Here is a 24,291-nt window from a genome sequence, read left to right on the forward strand (position 1 = left end):
TCTGTGGAAGTGGAAAATATTTGGCCCCCTGTAGTTTTAGTGCTTGCTGCACAGCAGATGTTCAACAAATATCTGTGGAAAGAATAAATGAAATAGAATTTGAGCATCTTTCTTTTTATTCTTTTCCCTTTTCTTACCTTCTTATGCCAAGTTCTTTTTTTCACTCTCTTTTCTCCTCAATGAATCCTCTTTCTAGGAGAGATCATCTACTAGCTTTAGCTTGCTCCACATTTCAATTGAAACAAACTGCCCAATCCTCCATGTACACTGTTTCTGTGGTTTTGGTTATAATATTCCCTTAATTCATTTGCTTCCTTGTCCTCAAAAACACACACATACACACACATGCACACACACACACACACACAAATTCATACCACACCAGTTTCATCCACTAAACTTACATTTTTTAACAAAGTCAATCTCCAATGATATATTTAATGTGAATTGTTTCTTGATCTCCTCAAATGTAAACCTTCTGTTTCTCTATGAATTCTCAAAGCACTTACTTCTTACTATATTGTCAAAATATGCCCTGTACAATGGCTACTGGTATATTTTTTTCCTTTGCCTTTGCCAAACTGTAGATTACTTTAGCAAACAATGGTTGATAAATATTTGTTGAATTGGACTAATCATTGATTCTTCTGGCTGACTGTAGAACAATAGATTACTCATAGATAGTTGATAATTTTGTTCTGCAAGGTCTTTAATTATTTTCTTGGTGACTTTTTCTAAAATCAGAACCACCACTATTAAGCAGTTCTTCCATGGAGTTCATCTAAATCCCTTATCCTTAAATTCAGCTCTTATATTTATCTCACTGGAAATGAAAAACAGGTTAACAATGTGGTCGATATAATAATGTCCTCCACATAGTTGAAGATTTATTAATTCTCCTTTCAATCTCCCTCAGTTTCCTCATTCTTAAGCTAAATTATCTAATGTTTTTATCTCCAGATAAGGCCCTGAGAGCAATGTCACAATTTGTACTGTTCTCATGTAACTAGACATTTCTGTTGATTTTGAATACTATCCCTTTAATCACAGGCTTAGTCTATGAGACCAATTTTATATAAAGTGTAGATGCTAAGGGATTTTCTGCCTGCAGCTCTTTGATGTTTCCTGGTTGTGCCAGTAAGTAACCATGAGTTGGTCAATGTGAAAACACAGTTAACCAGAGCTCAAGAGCCTATTCCAAAGTCTTTAGGAATCCAGGGTGCTCTGGGCAATTATAAAATTTGCTGAAAGCAATTTAGTCCCTGTCATCCAAATCTAATTCTCTTAAGGTGAGCATTCATCATAGAGTTATTGATGTAGCATCAACATATAGGAGAAAAATACACATAATATAAAGAACAGAGTACAGGGGATCATTGATGCTGAACGTTTTGTGAATACAGAAACTGAAATTTTCCCTTGAAATGCATTCATTTTTGTAGTGTTAATTTATTACTCATATGAAAGGAAACCTTGAAGGCAGACATTCAAGAGTGCTGTTGTCTGTAAATCAGCAGTGGCATCAAGAATCAGAGAGAAGACTGTTTCTGGGCACTAGCAGCAGACAGAGGTTGAGTCCTGCATTGCCACTCCCTACCCACTGAGTGGAACAATGCAACTTGACTGGCTTTAATCCACACCTGCCGCCTGCCGCTTCACTTCCAGTCGTGCCTCTCACAAGGTTCAAGAGCTTTCATTGAATAAGATATAATTTTTAAGTGAAATATGTAGAACCTCTGGAAAGCTGAAAAACAAAATATATACTTATATTGAATACATAATGAATTTGTCGATGAGGGTGGCTTGTTCTCATGAGCTGTACATTTTTTTTTCTAAGGAAAAATCCCATTTCCCTACAGGAGAGACTTGTAAGTGCAGGTAGAAATTTGAGAGCACCCTGTATTTTTAAAGGCATCTTCAAGTAGTTATCTTTTCTTCCTAAAATTCTGGCATAGAGGTGCCCAGGACCTCCCCAATATGACAATGTTCATTGTAGGAAGAAGTGCTACAGCTCCTGAGATGGAAGTAAAATATTATTACAGAAAGTGAAGAATAAAAATGATGCTTCAATGACCTGCTCAGTGGCCATGAGCATTGTTAAGATGGCTGGGCAGAAGAGAAGTAAATGAGAAAAATGCTGAAAACTCGTCTCTATTTATGTGGTCTTAAAAGTTGAACTGTGCCTACTCTAGTGTGAGCCAGATCCATTAGGTTGTAGAAGTAATAATTCTTCTAAAATTTTATGTTGTGTACATTGTATAAAATACAGGGTATATTTGTAAAAATAGCATATATAATGGCACAGGATATATAAATATACATATGTGTATACATAATTTATATATTATAAAATATATAAATATGTGTGTATGTGTGTATATATATATAAAATGTGCCATTATACACTACACACATACATTTATGTATGCTTACTTACAGAGCTTATAAGACCAAATATTTGCAGTGTTCTGCTCAATGCTTTCTGCTGACAGAAAATACAGTATCAAAGTGGCTACTAATGGTTAATTAGGAGGTGACCTTTTGGCAGAGAATAATCCAATGAGGGCAGCAGTGTAACTAGGTGTAAACAATCACCCATTCATTTGGAGTCCATTGTCATTGAGTACCCACTGTGTGCTAAGCACCCTGAGTTTTTTCATGTTTATTTCTATTTTAGTCTCAAAAGTTTGTCTTAACGTTTTAGAGAAAATTCTTCATTGGTTAACAAGGAGACAAATAGATATTCCTTCTGAATTGTAGTTAGTGCCTGCATACTTACCCTCTTCAATCTTCATTATATTTTCTAGTTAATTTAGCAGAAAAAAATAAGTGTTTCTACAGAATTCTGAAGAAATTATTTTTACTATTTTGTACCAAGTAGTGAGTAGAAAAAAAGAGGACCTGGAAGAGGAAACGTTTTACTCTATTGGTTTTATTGTGTGGAAACGCCTCAAACACTGTGAAAATTAGTTCTTGCTGATGTTATACATTTTAAGAGAAATCCTATTGGTATATGTTTTAACTAAAGCATTGATGTCACCTGAGGTCACCTCTCCCAGAACAACAGATTTGGCATTTATTCCTTTGCTTCCCATTCCTCATCAGAACTCTGCAGAAGTATCTGAACCCACTCTTCCAAATATCCCTTCTCTATACCTTTTCCTACTTCCTTTTCCAAAAGCATAAAGATAATGTTCAAGAATAAAGCTAGCAAGTAGCCTCAATTATATAGGACTTGAAAAAATCATTGCATCAGAAAGAAAATAATTTTTCTTAGCAAAAGAGACATTGACCTGTGATGTTAAAGAATGCTGAGCTTGTCCTTCCTAACCTGGAAATATTCTTACTCTCTTGATTTCCAAAAGCTAAGAAACAATCATCAGAGCTTCAAAGACCCTCTTACTTTTGCTAATAGATTATCACAATATGCTCCATTGTAAAGAACAAACTGCCAAACATGAAAAACAAAACAAAACAAAACAAAAAAGACAAACAAAACAAAACAAAAAAAGCCACAAGAGTAAAACATTCAAACAGTGTTAAAGATGTACCTGTAACAACAGAAGAGATGGAAATCAAGGTGAAAGATTGGACATAGATGGTTCTGCATGCATGATGACAAACAAGAATGCTTTTCAGGAGATACACACATCCTAAGAGTAGGGAAGAAAACTTTACTCATTTCCCTATCCATATAATTTTATTAAAATGATCTCTTCAATATATGCTCAACAGGAAAAATCCAATGGTACAGAAAATAGAGTGGAAGTGTCTTGAACTCATTACATTTTGTATTTCAAAGGATAGCAGTAAACACTATAACTTTGTAATACTGGTTTAGTGATTTTCCATTGCCATCCAAAAGCCAATAAGTTTTAAAAGTGTTTCTCCAAAATAAAATAATCCTATGAAAATTATTGAAGGGGTTAATGTATTCAGTGATAAACTTATTTTTATAGAAGAGTGATAATTCTATTCTGGTTTTATTAGATTATTTAAATATATTGGTATTATACGTTGGTATGTCTTTGAAATATCTTCTTCAATAACAATGATTAGCTTTTTTAATCCATTTTAGTGATCTATAAAAGTATCTTTTGATCTTTTCAAGTTTTATTGAGGTATAATTAACATATAAAAGTTGTACCTATTTATGGTATACAAAGTGATTTTTTTATATTTGTATACATTATGAAATGATTACCATATTCAAGCTAATTTAACACACTCATCACTCACATAGTTAACTGTGTGTGTTGGGGGGAGAACATTTAAGATCTAATCTCTTAACAACTTTCAAGTATATAATACATTTACTATAGTTACCATACTGTAGAATAGTGCTCCAGAATTTATTCATTTTGCATGTCTGAAACTTTTTACCTTTAAACCAATATCCATCTTTTCTTTAATTTATAAAATTGTTAATTTTTGTATTTGTATAAAACATATTAATCTAGGCCCCTTTCAATATCCTTTAGAACTATAGGAAGCCTAAAGTGTGTGATCTTAAATGAAAAAATACTTATTTTAGACTCCAATTTTCCAATGTAATGCTTTTTTCATGGCCTTTGGCTGGGAATTGCTCAATCTATTTCTAAATTTTCACCTGTGGGAAATCTAAAACTCAAATGCTGGGAGAGCACCTTAAATGCTTGTCTTCGACCAAAGCTTAGGTCTCCCTGTGGGGTCTGACAAATAAAAATGGTAAACTGAGAGAAAGACTCCATAAAAGACGGAGTGAGCATGAATGTTTATTCCAGGTTTTTTGAAAGGAACGATTTTATATTATCATTCTTAAGATAAATGGGTCAGCCACTCCATTAGGTCACTTATTCTATGCTCTTGAATTCATTCTAAACTCAGAGAGACACTCGTAAGACGAGTCACAAATGCTTTAGAATTGTGTTCTGTGAAAAAAGGGGAGGAGATGAACTGTTCACCTAGAGAAACAAGGGAGAAAAAAAGGTTTTGTGTCTTCTGAATCAGAGGCAAATTTGTGGTTTAATTAAACAGACATGACTTTTTCTTTGTATAAAATGATGGTAACAGGAAAGATTATGCAGTCAGATAACTGCCCTTTCTTAGAATATTATTTCTACATAGAATATAAATAGAATTAAGAAAAAAAAGTACCTGATACTATTTAATGTCTATCAAATAATTCAGTTTAACTGGAAAACGGCAAAAATAGTACAGCTCATCAAAATTTAGAAGTACCTGGAGGCTAATTATAATGCATTTCAACTGCCCAATTTCATGTACATGTTACATCAGCCAGTTTTCCAGCCAAGCCTGAACAGTTTCCATTTTTAACCTACAAATAGATTGTCATTTCAACTTTCATTTTATGTGACAGAAAATGAATCTTTAATTTATCTAGCATAGAGTGAAAAAATGTTGTTTCAGTGGGGTTGTATCAAAGAAATTGTTCATATGGTTTGGGTGATAGTCCAGCAGCAACGAATACAGAAATAAAGGTGGGTTTTTTTTTTCTCCTTACCAACGGGGAAAATTCAAGGATATCAAATTTTTGTCTTCTTCTTTTACCTGATTCTGCTTTTACCTGAAATTTTTGCTAAAGAATTCTGTCCTATGTATACGAAGTAATTTTCTCCATTTTACTATACAACTAAATGATAGTAATTCCTCACTGACCACATTTTGTAAACACATGTCCAAGGTGAAATCAGCAAGTTATAATTCAACTAACAATGTATGTTAACTAGTGAATCTTGTTCACAAGCATCCAAAACGAAGTAATAAGTTAGTAAACTAAGACTGAAGCCCAGCATGGTAGGTAGAACAGAACATTCTACCATGTGTAAGGATTCTCCAAGACCTCTCCAGCCAAAGATACAAGATGGTTTATTAATTTGTGATGTACATTCATTACAAATATCCATGTTAGCATTATCCAGACTTTGAATGGAGGCAGATGAATTAATAGTTAATTCAGCTTGCATTTGATGCAGATGGGAAAACACTCCACGAAAGTGTAGAAATTAAAATCATTTTTGAGAACAATAGGAGGCCTGAGTTGATTCAAATATCTCTGGTTCCCAAGTCAGGGACTACAAAAAGGTTTACTTAGGAAGAGCAAACTGGTGCAATTCACTAAGCAGATATGAGGATAATTTAGAAAAATGAAATTTTCCTTTTATTCACATTTACTACCTAAACTTTATAACTATTATTTTTTGAGGAATAAAATATGTTCAAAAAGTAGAGAATGTTGATCAAATTTTCAGAGGGCTTTAGAGAAGAGAAATTAAAAACAAAGAAAGTTGGGAAGAAGATGGCTAGATGGAATTTTAGACGTTTAAGGAGGTCTGTGCCAATGACACTGAAGAGAAAAAGCTTTTTGTAAGAAGATTTGATCCAAATATTTACAACCAATTAGATTAGTGATTGAGTGGGGATATACAAGTAACAGTAAGTAATCAATGATGTTTGTAATGTTGGAGATCGAAAAGGTCTGTGTCTTTCTCAGCAATGATGAAGACACTGAGCAAGCATGAAATCTTAAAGAAAATAAGCAATCTGCTTTTGCTAGACTTAATTTTAATTGACAGAACATGAACTCCTCAATAACAATTTCACATAAAACTGATTTTTAAACTCTATCTGCTTTTACCTTGGGCTGTTTTCTAGCTTTTCATATTTTAAATTATGATTTAAAAAAATAAAGGGAAAAAATCTTTGTTGAATTTCTCTGCCATATGGGAATTTTTAAAAACAGTTGGAAGTTTCTCTGGCGTGGCCTTCCATCGGTTCATTTGGCCTTCTATAAATAACCAAGTAAGCACACTGAGGCAGAGAGTGGATGGAGACACTGTCTTCACCATTTCTCCAGAAAATGATATACCTTCTGGAGTTTTGTTGGTTAGTTATTAGCAGAAACCAGATGGAGAATTATACTGTCTCCCCAGGACACTGATAGAAACAAGTTCTGGGATTTGTCTCTTTGAGTTTTTCCTGCTGAAATATGTTCTAACACAACCTTCAGGACTGAAATTATCCTGACATTTCAGTATAAAACAGCCAATATGCACTACCAGCTTTAATGTAATTAGGTAAAACCTACCTTAATTACTGTATTTAAGCTTTATATTCTTTGCATTATGCTACACAACCAAACTGCCTGGAATGCCAAGGCCATTACATGAATCAGACTAAGGTTGAAATTCAGCCTGCCAGTCTTTTACTACAAGGAGGCTTCCAATTTTGACCTTTGCAATGCATGAGCAGCTAAAACAGATAATAAGGCATGGAGGTTAAAAATAAACAAATAATAAGTTGCAGTAGTGGTGATATTTTAAAATTGGGACACATTTTGCCTTGTCTTTTTCATTTCCCTAAAGAAAGAGTATACCAGATTCTCAGAATACAAATAACTGTTGAACATATAAAAAACTTTGTAAGTTACCATACAGTTTTCCTCTGAGACATAAACATTATTACTATTGTAAATATTCTTTTAATTTTGAAATGAATACTTTATTTCACTAAGATAATCTAATAACCCTTGAATTTAAAACATTAAGTATCCAAGTAGCTACATTTTCAATAGGAAAAAGCTAGTTTATATATAGCTAGGTAGTGTAATATGCATACAGTCTCACATTTAATTATCTGCTATAAAATAACTTTTCTTTGATATATTTTGGCAAAGAAAACAGTACAAATGATCCTGAAGACTCTGCAGATACCATAAGACATTATCAGAGTTCCACGAGACACTTTGAAGAGAAAAAAAGCAGATCGTCATCTTTCATCTCCTCCATTGATGATGAACAAAAGCCGCTCTTCTCAGGAATAGTAGATTCTTCTCCAGGAATAGGGAAAGCATCTGGGCTCGATTTTGAAGAAACAGTGCCCACCTCAGGAAGAATGCACATAGATAAAAGAAGTCACTCTTGCAAAGGTAATTCAGAGTTAGACATCAGGTGGTCTCTCTTCAGTGCTAATCACAAAATGGTGACTTTTTACAAATTAAGAACTGTACTGACACATGTTAATTGAATCGTTTTCAACTTCATGAAATGTTCACGAAGCGTTCAGATTTCAGATCATCTATAAAGTGTTTGCACTATTCTAAAACAAGCGGTAATTATTCCCAAACACTTATAGCGTGAGAGGTTTTTGTGATCAACCAGACTTAATATAATGTCAGGTAGAAAACTGTGGGAAAGTCTGTAGTAGTAATTTCAATGGGGAGAGAGGATCAATGAATATTTTAAGACAGCTAATCAATTGGTTCTTTATATGTATCTTCTGTACCCAGTTCTCACCCCCAACCCTATAATATTATAGTATGAAAGGCCAATGCAATCACACTATAATACATGCCAACCAGAATTTAATTTTACAGAGAATATGAGAAAGAGTGGAGAAATGCCCTGAAATAAACTATGGTCTTTATTTTATTTTTATTTTTATTTCCAAAAGGAATACCCAAATGTACAGATTTTGTTGTAGAAAATGTGCACGATTTGGGTAATAATGCTTGATTAGTAGATGCAGATTTCATGCTACAAAATGAGAAATTCAGGGAAATTTAGAGAACTCTTACGTGGAAGAACAACTATTTTAGCATATCAGAGGCTAGATCTTTAGATCTAGCTAGTAAGTGGTACCAGTAACAACTGCTTGGGTTCCAAGTGCAGCTCTGCCACTTGCTCCCTTTATGTCTTTGGGTAAATGATTTGACCAAACCCACCAAGACTCAGCTTATGCATCTTTAAAAGAGGAATAATATTATCTAACCAACGAGGTTATGGTTATTAAGATAACATGTAAATTACTTTTCCTGAAATAAAATCCTCAACTGTTAGTATTTTCTTACAGGTTTTATTTTTTAAGTTTTAATAATTTATATGTCCCTGGATGTATAAAAATATAAAGTTTAGGAAGGCACAACAAAGCATCAAAAGAATATTAAAAAAAGGAAAAATAGGATGTTCTAGGCCTGGTAGGATAGCAAAATCAGTACATTAGTACAGAGTAAGTAAATATTGCTTATCATCATTATTCCAAAGTACCATATTCAGCCACAAAGCTTTTATTAAATCTAGGATACTTAGGCTTTATATTTTTCCAGAGTTGCTATCCCTATCATGTAACATCCACTTTTTTCATGACCCCACATTGAAGTAAGCTAAGAATATATGCAAGTGTTCTCTGGACAATCTAAAATCTTGATGAAGTGAGTGAAAATAGTACCTCATTTATCACAATGGAAGAATGGAATATTAAATGTGATTACCAAATGTCCCATTTTAGTTATTTATGAAAATGGATTCTGGGAAGTGCTAAAAATAGATACAGGTTGTATCATGGAAGTCACGAGTTCTGAAGAGCTTGCTGAACCATCTCTACTATCTCCAAAGATGAATATAATGTGAACCTAATAAAAATGCTTGTTGTTTTCCTCTTGAGTTTTAGAGTCTCAAGCGGCAAATTATTAAACATATAATTTGGGGATTTTCTGACTCTATAATGACTCTCACTGACAATGAATTCTCATGCCCTTCTTCATATACTTTTCTTTGCTACGCCTTCCAATTATTTTTAATTAGCTTTTCCATATATACAAAAAACAATATTCTAACAAATTTAATATCTACATATTCTAATTTTTAAAAATTTACAGGGCAATTCCTATTCAAATAATTATCTTGAAAATGTATAGCTAAATATGCATGTCAATTGAATTTATGTCATATAGCTTCAATCAGTGTGACACATGGTTAGCCTGGCTAATTAATATCTTTAATCAATGGGGAATTCTAAAACTTCATTCACTGCAAATTTCATTCCCTAATGATTTTTAAGATGACATACTGCATTAATACGTAACATGTGACTTGTCGCTGCTGCAGTTCAAACTACTAAACCCCCGCAAATTTTAGTTTCACCATCAATAGGAAATTTCACTCACTCATATTCCTAACATTTGTGATGCTGTATCCAACAGAGGAGCACATTTAGGCAAAACTAAAATGAAAAGAGAATAAATTAAATGGACTCTGTTCCTACTAAGATTGAGGCCAAAAGTTGACTCTAGGAAAATTGTCTACTCAGAGCAAAGTGAAAGTTTACTTTCTGTTCATCCATTTCCAGAAATGTGTCTTGCAACTATAGCAACATTTTCCAAGGCAACCAAGTGCAGATTCTTTCCAAGCTATATTTAGAAAGTGTCTACAAGGATGTTCATTTGATTACGACCACTAACCAGAATTTCCTCTTTGAACTCCTCATTTTTTATACTGCTGTTAAAACAAGCTCATTACATATCTTCAGATTTTAATTAAAGAGTAAATTATAATCAAGAAAGCCTCTAAGATATACATTTCATTCATTTCTGATAAGGTAATTATTTTTTCTTGAGCCCTGAAGAAAAAATATAATCCTCCGTAATTTATTGCATGTGATTCACCATTGTCATTTAAAAACCAATTTATTATAAATGATTTGGAAAGAAGAGAGCTGTTAAACATAGGCAGAAATTCTGTAAGCTTTTTTGGCTCAAAACGTGTGAGCATAACATGAAACTTCAGTCTTATCAGTTCTTGCCTTCTCGAAAGAAAGACTCCTATATTAACTGGCTAGCAGCATACTAGACAGAGACAAGCATCAGCATCACCAGACCATTTATATAGGTATTCTGGAAGTTTGTTTAGCATTACTGGCCCAATCTTCAAAATCCAGTTTGCTAAGATATTATTGTTTTGCATTTTAAATAGGTTCAAATGTCTGTGAATAACGAATCATAGTTCTCAGTGAAAATCTGCAGATAAGTGACTTAAAACCGCAGCAGTATCCAGTATCTTTTTTGGTTCGCTTATATTTTGCCATGTTTCATAAAATATCAAAAGAAATGATAAACTGCCACTTTGACAACGAAACCAGGATCCCTACAGTAACAAAGCTGTAGTCAGGAAGAGTCTTTCTGGAATTCATAGCAAGCCCTCTGAGGTCTGTTAGCCATTTCTGCAGAAGAAGGAACTCTGATCCTATATTTTTCTAACGTTGACTTTGGATATGCTAATTCCTTTGTCAAGCCTCACCCTGTTGAGGCAGAAATTATAGGCATCTCATTTGAGAAATTTCTGTATATTCAGTGATAAAAGATAATGAGTGAGAGGAAAACCATGAAGAAAGAATACAGACATGTCTGTCTTCTACTTGGAGAAAGGGGATACATTTAAACTACCCTTGGAGAAACTGCAGGAAAGGAAGGAGCTTTGAGAAGTCCAATGGTTTTGCTTCCTATTTCTAAAATCATAGCTAATCCTGCCCAATTCAGTTACTTTCTATCCAATTTTTTTAAATAGCCAAGAATTCCATAACTTTACATATAACTTTTCTCAGTGTTTAATCATAGATACTTGTCAAGTTTTTTTAAGTCTATCAAACCAAAATCACTTTCTGTAATTCAAGTCTTTCTATGCAAAAATGAATACCAGCTTTAGATAGTCCTTCCTTCCTACTATCCCTCCCAGTGAAGAAGAAAAATATTTCTCCTTCATCTCCAAAGTCAATTCCCAGCTCCAGTCTATTTTTTCATAAGCTTTATTTTCTAAACTGTTAATCATTCTTAGAGGTTAAAAGAGCAGCAAAACATCTAAAATATAGACAAAAATAAGAGGGAAAGGACATATTTGCCCCCAAATATTGACAGCTTAAAATATAGATTGTAGGAGAAACAGGAAATTAAAAGAAGTTCAGAAAAATGGATCTCTGTATGAAAAGTGATCACAACCCTGCTAGACTGAATTCTTCAAGTTCATGGTCTATGGTCTCCTTTGTCTTTAGTTCCTCCATATTTACCAAGTTATCTGGCCCATAATAGATACTTAGAACATTTTAAATAGTAGACTTGAACAAATAGTTTATCTTAAAGTAGAGTAACATAGCAATATTTAAAATAAAGAGCCACAGGAAAAACATACTAGAAAGCAATATAATTATGGTAAAGGGCAGCACAGAAGCGGCTACAAGAAAACATAAAAACATGAAACAGTAGCTGGCGACGAGGGGACTTGTAAGATTCTTCCCAGTTTTCATGGCTTATGGCTTCTTGGCTCTATTTGAATTGGGTTGGCCAAAGGGAATCACCCTGAAGGTCAGCACTTCTCTAAGGCTCTCTTCTTGGGCCCACTCTAAGTCATAACATATGCAAGTTATCCTGTGGGAAAGAGCCCTAAAAATCTTAAACCCTAGATAACGCAGTGCAAACAGAACAGACTCATTGCTCTCTCATCAGTTTTGGTTCTGCTGTGCTTATCTTCTCTTAGCACAAACAGAAAGAAAACAAAATCATAATCAATACTCAGGACCTGCTACATTTTTTTGTTCACATGGAAAAGGATATGGGAGGTAGGGCCAGCAGGGTGAAAGTGGGACCCTGCTACCAATTGGCCGTGGCCCCTGGACACATCACTGAATGCTTTTGGTTTTCTGTCTCTCAGGTTATACTCCGATCCCTTTTCAGCTTGTCTTGTGGATATCTGTGTGTTATTGACGCAAAGGGGCACCTAAGAGGGTTGACATCCATCTCGCTATTTTCCACAGACATCACTGACATGCGAAGCTGGGAAGGAGAAAATGGACATCCCCAGCCTGAAGACTCCAGTCCGTCTGCACTTCAGCGAGCTGCCTGGGGTATCTCTGAAACCGAAAGTGACCTCACCTACGGGGAAGTGGAACAAAGATTAGATCTGCTCCAGGAACAACTTAACAGGTATAAGCAGTGACAGGGTAAAAGGAGAATATAACCCAACCCCTTACATGGGTCCGGTTTTACTTCTTACAAATGGAAAATTCTCCTTGCCATGATCTCATAGTTTCCTTATACATTTACTACTTTAAAATAAGACTAGAGCCGGACGCGGTGGCTCAAGCCTGTAATCCCAGCACTTTGGGAGGCCGAGACGGGCGGATCACGAGGTCAGGAGATCGAGACCATCCTGGCTAACACGGTGAAACCCCATCTCTACTTAAAAAAAAAAAAAAAAAAAAAAAAAGATTGCCATTCTAACTGGTGTGAGATGGTATCTCATTGTGGTTTTGATTTGCATTTCTCTGATGGCCAGTGATGATGAGCATTTTTTCATGTGTCTGTTGGCTGTATGAATGTCTTCTTTTGAGAAATGTCTGTTTATATCCTTTGCCCACTTTTTGATGGGGTTGTTTGTTTTTTTCTTGTAAATTTGTTTGAGTTCTTTGTAGATTCTGGATATTAGCCCTTTGTCAGATGAGTAGATTGCAAAAATTTTCTCCCATTCTGTAGGTTACCTGTTCACTCTGATGGTAGTTTCTTTTGCAGAAATAGGAACACTTTTACACTGTTGGTGGGATTGTAAACTAGTTCAACCATTATGGAAAACAGTATGGCGATTCCTCAAGGATCTAGATCAAGATGTACCAAATGACCCAGCCATCCCACTACTGGGTATATACCCAAAGGATTATAAATCATGCTGCTATAAAGACACATGCACGCACATGTTTATTGCGGCACTATTCACAATAGCAAAGACTTGGAATCAACCCAAATGTCCATCTGTGACAGACTGGATTAAGAAAATGTGGCACATATACACCATGGAATATTATGCAGCCATAAAAAAGGATGAGTTTGCATCCTTTGTAGGGACATGGATGCAGCTGGAAACCATCATTCTTAGCAAACTATCACAAGAACAGAAAACCAAACACCGCATGTCCTCACTCATAGGTGGGAACTGAACAATGACATCACTTGGACTCGGGAAGGGGAACATCACACATCGGGGCCTATCATGGGGAGGGGAGAGGGGGGAGGGATTGCATTGGGAATTATACCTGATATAAATTATGAATTGATGGGTGCTGACGAGTTGATGGGTGCAGCACACCAACATGGCACAAGTATACATATGTAACAAACCTGCACGTTATGCACATGTACCCTAGAACTTAAAGTATAATAAAAAAAAAAAAAATTAAAAAAAAAAAAAAAAAAACTACAAAAAACTAGCCGGGCGAGGTGGTGGCGCCTGTAGTCCCAACTACCCGGGAGGCTGAGGCAGGAGAATGGCGTGAACCCGGGAGGTGGAGCTTGCAGTGAGCTGAGATCCGGCCACAGCACTCCAGCCTGGGTGACAGAGTGAGACTCCGTCTCCAAAAATAAAATAAAATAAAATAAAATAAAATAAAATAAAATAAAATAAAAAGACTAGAAGTTGACAGAATAATTTGTGTTGAAAGGAGCATTTATTTAGAACACTTCATACTTCTGACAGCATAAATCCTATTTTTTTTCTTTATTTGTCATCCAGTTAGTATTTCACCAGCACTGGCTACCTTAGAAAACCCTCTCCTCCCCCCTCAAAATAATCCCTAATTAATTTAACTAACACCCTTCCTCTTTTAATCCTCCTTTTACACTTCTTCGGATGTTCCTGATAGCTTAGTTATGTGTTAGGGCATTTAAAAAATACTGACAAAGACATTTAAACTTTTAGTTATTCAGTCAGCTTGTCAAAAAATGTAATTGAATTGAAAGTCTCACACACAGAGTTTCTTGTTTCCTTCACCTTTGATCTAAATCACTAAACATGATAAATAAATCTTAGTTTAGGGAGGAGGCAATCTCTTCCCCTAAGTCTGCGTGGTTTCCTTAAAATTAAAGTGGTCAAAAAGATTGAAAAGAATGTATGAGTGAGTATGACACAGCTGTTTTAATTGTGTTTCATTTGAGAATTTGTCTTGATCCAATAGTAGCCTTTTAGCTCACCACCAGGCAAGATATTCCAGTAGTCTCAGACAGAAAACTGCACTGACTAAATTCAAATGCTCTAATCACAAGATTTATTCAATCAATTTAAAACACAAGTGATAGAAGAGGGAAACCATATGGGGCAATTAACACATTTTGAATACGCGCAAGCATGGTAAAAGGATTGCACTACCCCAATTCTGACTTACACAATGTTCATGCATTTGCCATAGTGTAATGAAGTTACCAAGACCAGAGTTGAGGTTTGCAGGCCTGCAGACCAAAATAATCTCCTGTGCCAGTGGCACACACTTGCTCCATAACAAGAATACAAGGTATAGTATACCTGACCTCAGCACGGCTTTCCAACTAGCCAGCTCAACAGTCATGTGTTTCATCAGCCTTTCGTAGGTACAGCACACGTGGAGTCAAAATGCATGATACTGGTATCACCAATGGGTAACCATATTTTGGAATGACAATTGTTTACCTAGAGGTGACATGAGAATAATTTGTTCTTTCCATCTCTATGTATAAGCAACACTCTTGTTTGTTACATATTTCTATCGTTGATATGCCTGGCAGGTTACTAGCATGCTATTTAATATATCTTATGAATTCTGCCATGTTTAGCAAGCTACTTGCTTACTCATCTGTACTTAACACATCTCTGAGTTTTGCCTATATCACATAAACTACTGATTTATTTACTATCTATGCTTAAAATTTTTTGTGTATTTTGTCCATGCCGTTTATTGTTGTTGAACACACAAGTGAATTAATGAATGACAGAAACAGCAGTGATTTATTTAGCACAATCCTATCACTGTACTTGCAATTGGTAAGCATAGGAAAAGGTCTTAAGTCTGCTACTTAATGATTTACAGGATTACTGGGTCAAATCATTTAAATTTCCCTCCATTTCCTACTTTGACTCATACCTACCCATAATGCTACTGTAAGGACTAAAATAATGTAAATGGGAACTACATATACTATACAAAATGGAAGATGTTGTACTTGAAGATAGGTAAAATTTGATTAGCAAGGAACTTCACTTCTATTACTGGTGTTCATTTGAGTTTATTCTCCTACTCTACATATAATTCCTGGCTTGGACCTTTCATCAGAACTAAAATTGAGATTTTTAGCATCACCTGGTTGCTCTGTCATGGGTGCCAATCATTGCTGCTAGGATAAGTCAATGATTGCTTAAAACATTTGTTCTAAGGGCACATTTATCTATGATCCATTTGGTGTGCAATCACCCAACAGCAATAAAAATTATTATTGCTATTTTATTACATTAGTATGTTATTATTACTGTATAAAACTTTTCCACAAAATGCAATTAAATCTCTTTCAACATGTTCCCGATATCGGTATGTGTTTCCTGAATATGTTTTGAATTGCTGCTGTGAAAGTAGTCAAAATCAAAATGGAGTCATTAATGTTAGAAAATCCCTGACAAATAGAGCTGGGGAAGGCCAGGAAGAGAGGGGTGTATGCCTGATAACAAAAACTATCACAAAGACTCTATAAGATCCACAACCTTGCACAGCGGCCACTACAACCTAACACAAAAAACACTTCTGCAAGGACATCTGACCAGCAACTGTCTGTCCAATCTCGGACCAGCGTCACCCTTGTTATTGATCTTTGTAGCCAAAGATAATCACTTCAAAACAATTATGTAGTCTTCCTCATCTTTCCTTTAAAAATCTCCATCTTTACCTCTCAGAATGAGCACATACTTTGCTATGGCATGGATATTCCCATTGTGCTGCATATTCCCATATAAATATCTTTTCCTTTTAGAGTGCCCCTGTTCATTATTCAGGATGACACTACCACCAATACTACATCTCCTTTGACATTTGTTTCTAATTACCTCTGATATTTTCACAAACTTTTTTTTTTTGCTTGTTTGGGATTTAAAATTCAAAATACTACATTTTCACTCCACTGCCGTTTCTAACAACCTTTCACCTCCACTTTATTCTAGAAGTTAAATGTATACAAAATGGTTGAAGGGGCAGCTCAACTCAGACTTCTACTTTGCAGAGCGAGAATCCCAGGACACTTTCTAGAGCTGAGTCTACCCTGTTTAGCTTTGGCATTTGTTCAAATGTAGAACTGTGAATTCCTACACCATTTGTCGCATTCAAATACACATATTAAAAACAAAATATGATAAAAACAAATAAAATGGTCTATCTTGAATGGTCCTTGCTACCACTTCTTTTCTGCTTTAATGACTGATTAACCTATAGATGGGGTTAAAGGTTTACATAAGAAATGTTATTCTATATTTATATATTATGCCTGCAGATATACCTCTTTAGGTAAATCATTAAGACTTGATCCTAGACCAGTGCTTCTCAAATTTCAATGTGTATTTGAATCACTTGAAGGCCTTATTAAAATGCAGATTCAAGTTAATAGGTCTAATTGGCAGAGATTCCACATTCTAAAAAGCTCCCAGCAATGTCCAGTGTTGCTGATATAAAGACCACACTTTGGCCAGGCACAGTGGCTCACGCCTGTAATCCCAGTACTTTGAAAGGCCGAGGCGGGTGGATCACTAGGTCAGGAGTTTGAGACCAGCCTGGCCAAGATGGTGAAACCCTATCTCTACTAAAAATTCAAAAATTAGCTGGGCGTAGTGGTGGGTGCCTGTAACCCCAGCTACTCAGGAGGCTGAGGCAGAGAATTGCTTGAACCTGGGAGGCAGAGGTTGCAGTGAGCCAAGATCACGCTACTGCACTCCAGCTGGGCAACAGAGCAAGACTCCATCCAAACACACACACACACACACACACACACACACACACACACACACACACACACACTTTGAGTAGGGAAGCCCTAGAAAATGTAAAAATTATTAGTAATGTTAGTAAAAATTGTTAGTGCAGCTCCTTCCATTGCACACAGAGCAGTTTATCTGCATGCCTCTAATATGGCGTTGAGCAATTGCTTTGCCTAGCGTTGTGGTTATTTATGCGCCTCCTTCATTTGTCTTTACTGAGTGCTTAGTTCCTGTTAGCACTGTTAAACCAGATTTCATATTTATTCATTATCATGTTGTTCCCTCACCTTGCTACCTAACATTGTACCTGGTACATTGTGGGTCTCTGAGTGAATGAATAAAAATATTCACTTTACACAGTTTTGTAACTATGCTGACAGAAGAAAAAGTTCTAAAACTATGTGATTTTCTGTTTTAAATACCAAGCTGGATTTATTTTAAATTCTCTGTAATTCCTCCTGAGTAAAGCAGGCTATTTAGTCTTGTATAAGAGTCCGCTTTTTTTCTTTTTCTTTTTTCTTTTTTTAGATAGGGTCTGGCTCTGTCCTCTGTCATCCAGGCTGGAGTGCAGTGGTGCGATCTCCCGGACTCAAGCCTTCCTCCCACCTCAGCCTCCTGAGTAGCTGGGACCACAGGTGCACACCACCACACCTGGCTAATTTTTGTAGTTTTTTGTAGAGATAGAGTTTTGCCATACTTCCCAGGATGGTCTCAAACTCCTGAGGTCAAGTGATCCACCCACCTTGGCATCTCAAAGTGCTGGGATTACAGGCATGAGCCATCGTGCCTGGCCCAAGAGTCCATTCTTATTAACAGACCCTTGTCATAAAACACTGAAATACAACCCTATGCATATTAAAAAACCTATCAGCAAACTGCTGCCCTTTGTTGGACTACCCAAGATATCTAACAACTAGTTAATAAAACAAAATTAAATATTCAGAATTACTGCACAAAGGAAGACTGCCATCTGGCCAGAGTCTCAGTGATGTCTCAGAAATATTCCGCTGAGAAGAAGAACATTTATAGAACTTTGGAGTCTGGGTATTTCAAAGTGGGGAGCTCACTGGAATTGGGTAAAGTTTATGATATACTTTAGGATTGATGGACGCAGTAAGTTGAGGATCTTGAAGCAAGTCTTGATAAAGTTTGTCTGATTAAAAAAGTATTTGTTGAGATGAACTGATACTGTCTTAATAAGGTGATTTATAGAAATTTCCTGAAGTGGCAAAGTTATTTATTAGTGTAGTCTTATTTTTCTCAAAGTTTTCCTGGAACAAACAACAATGTCATATTGACAGAGGTGGGCTATGCTCTTATCTAAGTTATACCGACACAGTCTCTGTCCTCACCCTGCACCAGCCACTTTACCTGCACATGAGCTGTCATGTGCCTGAGTCCCACTCTTGGCAGTGGGCTGCAATTACTGGATGTATGGATGCTGAAGCCTCGCCTTCCAATAGATTATTTCCTCATAGACACTATTCAAGTAGGTAGAATCCATGATAAAGAGATTTTATTTCTCAGAGACAGCTGCTGTTTGGCAAAGGATTTATATGACAAAAACATCACCATAATTTTTGACTCACTTTTGGATCTTGAATCTCCCTTATTGATGCAGTTCTTCTTCCAGTCTTTCCCCCAAATCCTTTTACATTCATTGTAACAAACGTTGTGTAAGCCACTCACAACTGAATGCTGTTAGTAATGGAATACATTTTTACAGAAATATTTATGATTAATCTGAATGTATAATTTGCTTTGGAGACTCAGAGAAGAAAGTATTCTGAATGGGGTAAATAAGGAAAGATTTTTGGGTACAGATAATATATAAGCTGGGACTTGCAGAGTGAAATGAAAGAATGTGTATAACACATATTCCTTAAGGAAATGTGTATAACACATAACAGAGAAATAATGGGTTTGCTTAGTTTAGTTGGAAGCATACAAACTAGATCAGACCATCAGGTATCAAAAGTAGATAAATAAACCAGTTGGTAACTCAATTTTTCCCCTTTTCAGTGTGTGGTTTTGACATTTGAAAAAATGACATTTGCAAAGTCATGTATAATTCATAGCTATTGGTTTAGAAGACACAAAGCTATATGGCTATATTTACTAACTATAGAAAAACTGTAAAAATAATGCATTATTGTGATTCTTAGAAGGAAGATTTGGAGTGTTAATATCAAAAACTAAAAAAAAAATAAATAAGATATTTTCTCATGTTTTCCAGGTTTATTATGTTCTCTATCAAATCAAAAGCCAATTTCTACTTTGAATTCTACAAATACAGCATGAATTTAATTGGGCAAAATTAATCCTATGATTTTACATTTTTTTGTTTTATTTCCATTCTTTATTCAGAGTCAAAACAGCATAAATAAGTGGAGTTACAAGAATTTTCTAAAGAGGCGTATGGTCCAAATTTTCTGTTCTTGTGTCCACAAAATTTCCTCTGTATTTAATGCTGTTGCTAACACATGCAAAGGAAGAGAATCTGACCAATTATATTTTGCTATTTTCCCTTAAATTTTAATTTAAAATGAGAATGAAATTAACAGGCCAGTTGGCTACTTGTGAGCTTTGGGGAAAAAATAGACTGGTATTTTGCAGGCCAGATGGGTCAATTAGAAGTAAGTGAAGTCAAATTTGGTCAACTTCTTACATATCAAAGGCCATGACATATTTAGAGAGAAAAAGAATTTAACATTAAGCAGCATTAAACATTAAAGAAATAATATAATTAATAATATACAATACTTAAAATGAATAGGAAAGAGGTAAGGTTAAAAAGCATTAATATAAATGTAAAAACACATGAGAAATTATCCTGGGATGCTGCAGTTATGAAAGAAATGTGCTACCAATCTATTTTTTAAGAGCAAATAAAATGTTCACAAGAAACTGAGTAAAACCTAATTAAAAAGCAAAGACAATTACTGATTAAAAATAAATTATCAGTGTGTTTTACATTTTTAAATCAATGAAGGTTAGTAAACATGTAGTCTATTTTGTTCATCTGATTTTCTGTTAACTCTTAATATGAACAGGAAAGCAAAGTCTTTATCAGAATCATTAGTGAGACATACACAAGTAAGTATCCGTCAGGAAAGAAGAGAGATTCTGTGCTCCCTCTCCTGTCCTTCTTGTTTAAAGCAAGGCCATAATTCTGTTTGTTGGTAGTGCTGAAATTTTTTTAAATGCTCTTGAAATTCTGGACTATTTTAGGACTGTCTTTTCCTACTTCTATCTGTTCTGCAGGCTTGAATCCCAAATGACCACTGACATCCAGACCATCCTACAGTTGCTGCAGAAACAAACCACTGTGGTCCCCCCAGCCTACAGTATGGTAACAGCAGGACCTGAATATCAGAGACCCATCATCCGGCTGTTGAGAACCAGTCAACCGGCAGCATCCATCAAAACTGACCGAAGTTTCAGCCCTTCCTCACAAGTGAGTGTGGATACCATCCAACCAAGTGTGTCTCTCAACGTGTGTTTCCAGGGGTCACCTAAATCAGAATCACTTGGGGTGCTGTGGAAAAGAGAGATTTCTGTCCCTATCTCTGTTTCTACGCAATTAGAATTTCTGGAAATGGGCCCTGTAATCTGCATTTTAAACAAGCCCAGGCTGATTTATATGTTCATTTAAAGTTTGAGAACAATGAAGCTAGAATAATGATTCTAAACATTAGCATTTTTTCTTTTTAAAGGAAAACCTTTCTTCCAGAATCAACCTGCTTAAATTTATATGTGGTAGAGCTTTGCAGTCTAAGGAATAGTCTTCCTGGCTCCAAAAAGGGCTTAGAGAAAAATCTGGGTCCAAAAAGAGCTTCAAAGAAAAATCTGTAATTTTCTACAGTGCCAAAGGCTGGGCGAGGTCTCAGGAAGGAAGGGGAGGAGAAATAGTAGGCTGGCCAGATTAGACCTGAGGTTCAGATGCCATCAGACTAGTAATATCTTCTGTACCCCACCCATCACCAGAGATCTCTAAATTTTTTTCAGTTGGATGATAAACATGGTAAGAAAAGCAATTTAAAGTTCTTTATCCTGCTTCTGAAGCCCTCAAAGGGGGTCTTTGATTTATTTTAATATGAGTAGTCTAGCTTTCCTTGTAATTCTATTTTGGGAATTAGTCTTAATTAGTTAAACATTATGGTGAAATTGGACCTAAGAACAATGATTTAAATAAAGATTTGTAGCATAATCTCGTAAAACTTTTTTAGATGTTTGGGAATTTAATTTAAGATGTTCTGGAAAATGAGACTACACTAATAAAAGAAGGTAATGTGCCAGAAGGAAAATAATGCAATACTTCTAAAAATCTGAAAGCAGAAATCAATTTAACTAGTTTTGAATGACTGGGAAACATGTCATTTTTCTATGACATGTAAAACCATCTATTTTGTTCTTTGTTTTCAGTAGGTTTAGGTAACATTATCTGACTAGGGATGACTGATTTTATTTCCCATCTTTTCTTTCCTCCTTATACCCTCTTATTCATCAAGTGATCCCTTTCCTCATCTCAATTTTGTCTTAAATTTTGAATTTAATTCATCTGGAAAACTCAATGTAAAGTAATATATTTTTAATTTGATTTTTAAAATCTGGTTCCAGGGTTAAATAAAAGTTCTTGAATGGTTGGTTAGGATTATCTATACTGATAACCAATCTCTGATGTCTTGACTCATTTTGGGAGGGAAATGTTGGCTAATATCACTAATCAAATACAGATTAATGAGAAAAAAACGCTTACGTTTTTATGAGTGTAATTTTCAATGACTATCAATGTGAATTATAAAAACTTGTTTTGTTCTTTTTCCATCAGTGTCCTGAATTTCTAGACCTTGAAAAATCTAAACTTAAATCCAAAGAATCCCTTTCAAGTGGGGTGCATCTGAACACAGCTTCAGAAGACAACTTGACTTCACTTTTAAAACAAGACAGTGATCTGTCTTTAGAGCTTCACCTGCGGCAAAGAAAAACTTACCTTCATCCAATTAGGCATCCTTCTTTGCCAGATTCATCCCTAAGCACTGTAGGAATCTTGGGTCTTCATAGGCATGTTTCTGATCCTGGTCTTCCAGGGAAATAATCATTTTGTACTATTTACTCCACATACAATGTAAGTGCTTTTAATGGCTGTTTTCCTTTTTCTATTTAAATCCTCTCTACTTGACTCAGGGGCTCACAAGGTACCATTATATGCAAAAGTACTGTATATTTTCCTAAATTGAAGCTTGTAAGGTAAAATTGAGCAGTTAGGATGTAAATATATGTAAGAACTTTTGGTTCCAAATGTTAAAACTGCCAGCATCTCACGGCACCTTATTTTTTATTTTTATTTTTTAAATCACATGCATGTTAGGAAACTCCAATTTCTGTTGCATGGAGACTCCTATTTACTGCTTTTACTAAACCAGTACTTTGTTATGAAAATGCCTTCCATGCAAATAAGAAACCAAGGGATAAAACTGTTCATGGATACAACTCAGATTCAGATGATCCTCAACTCATGGGAATTCCAGGGGGATAGAGGAAACTTAGTCACTTTTACAAACAGATTCAGGTCCTTCTGCATCAAGATGTTTAAAGTTAATTACATTCATTCCTCCACACTGGAACTAAAAATACAAAGTTTGAGTTATAAACCTCTGACAGTATAGGAAGCCATCTCCAAAAATTAAACGTAGGGCAACATTAATGAGAACAAAGGTCTTTCTATTTAAAATTATATCACTAATTGCATTTACAAACCATCTAAAGTATTTTCCACTGGCACATTTCCTAGAAGGCTTAAAAACAAATTTCTCTCATTTTGCTTTTTTTTTTTTTTTTGTGGGGGGAGGGTGTGGTCTCCTTAAGAACTGCTAAACTGTGATTAACACAAACTGATATCCACAGCTTCTTGTGATTCACATTTTAAAGCAATCCTGAATTTGATCGCAATAGTGGACATACAGCCTGAGCAACATGGCAAAACCCCATCTCTACAAAAAATGTTTAAAAATTAGCAGGGTGTGGTAATTCACACCTGTAATCCCAGCTACATGAGAGGCTGAGGTGGGAGGATGGGTTGAGCTTGGGAGGTCAAGAGTGCAGTAGGCCTTAATCACACCACTGCACTCCTGCCTGACAATACAGTAAGACCCCATCTCAAAAAATAAATTAAAAATAGCAAACACAGTTTTCAAAGAATGTGCAATTTCAGTGGATTTACATGGCAAAACTAATTTCCATTAAGTATATGTTATTCCATGTCTAATTCCAGCTGTGGGAAACCAATGGGCCTAGAAAGAAAATGCACATACCAGCAGTAAAATTTCAGTTGTGTTTAGTTATTCCAACACTTTGTCCATTGAAAATTAAATAAAAACCTGTTATGCATGGATTAGAATGAATATATATTGACCTCAGAATATCAGAACATACCATGAAATATATCTTTCAATTAAAATATCTTCAACTGTTAGATTTTTTGTGGGGGGCATATGTAGCTCATAAAATTGGGGTAAAGAAAAAAGTTACAATTTAAGATTCTGATCAGTCAAGTTATAGTTAAGAAATGTTATTTTTCAATTCAATTACAATTTTACATTTATGAACTCTGATCCATTGTATCTTTTCTTGCTGAACAAAAATATTGAAATTTATTGAAAGTTTCTTAGTCCATTAAGAACATTTTATCAGTGCACATTACTAAATGGGT

General features: G+C 35.2%; 1 protein-coding gene across 1 annotated transcript in view; it reads left to right on the top strand.

The window, feature by feature from the left end:
• The window catches only part of KCNH7 (potassium voltage-gated channel subfamily H member 7), a 466,858-nt gene extending 443,759 nt beyond the window's left edge, over positions 1–23,099 (top strand). Inside the window, exons 13-16 of the mRNA XM_010361847.2 lie at positions 7,676–7,927; positions 12,580–12,748; positions 20,844–21,036; positions 22,411–23,099. Coding sequence (XP_010360149.2) covers positions 7,676–7,927; positions 12,580–12,748; positions 20,844–21,036; positions 22,411–22,677 — 881 coding nt within the window. The 3' untranslated portion in view covers positions 22,678–23,099. The remainder of the gene's footprint in view (positions 1–7,675; positions 7,928–12,579; positions 12,749–20,843; positions 21,037–22,410) is intronic.
• Positions 23,100–24,291: the final 1,192 nt, after the last annotated feature.

The sequence above is a fragment of the Rhinopithecus roxellana genome, chromosome 14, assembly GCF_007565055.1.
Source record: "Rhinopithecus roxellana isolate Shanxi Qingling chromosome 14, ASM756505v1, whole genome shotgun sequence".
NCBI lineage: Eukaryota > Metazoa > Chordata > Mammalia > Primates > Cercopithecidae > Rhinopithecus > Rhinopithecus roxellana.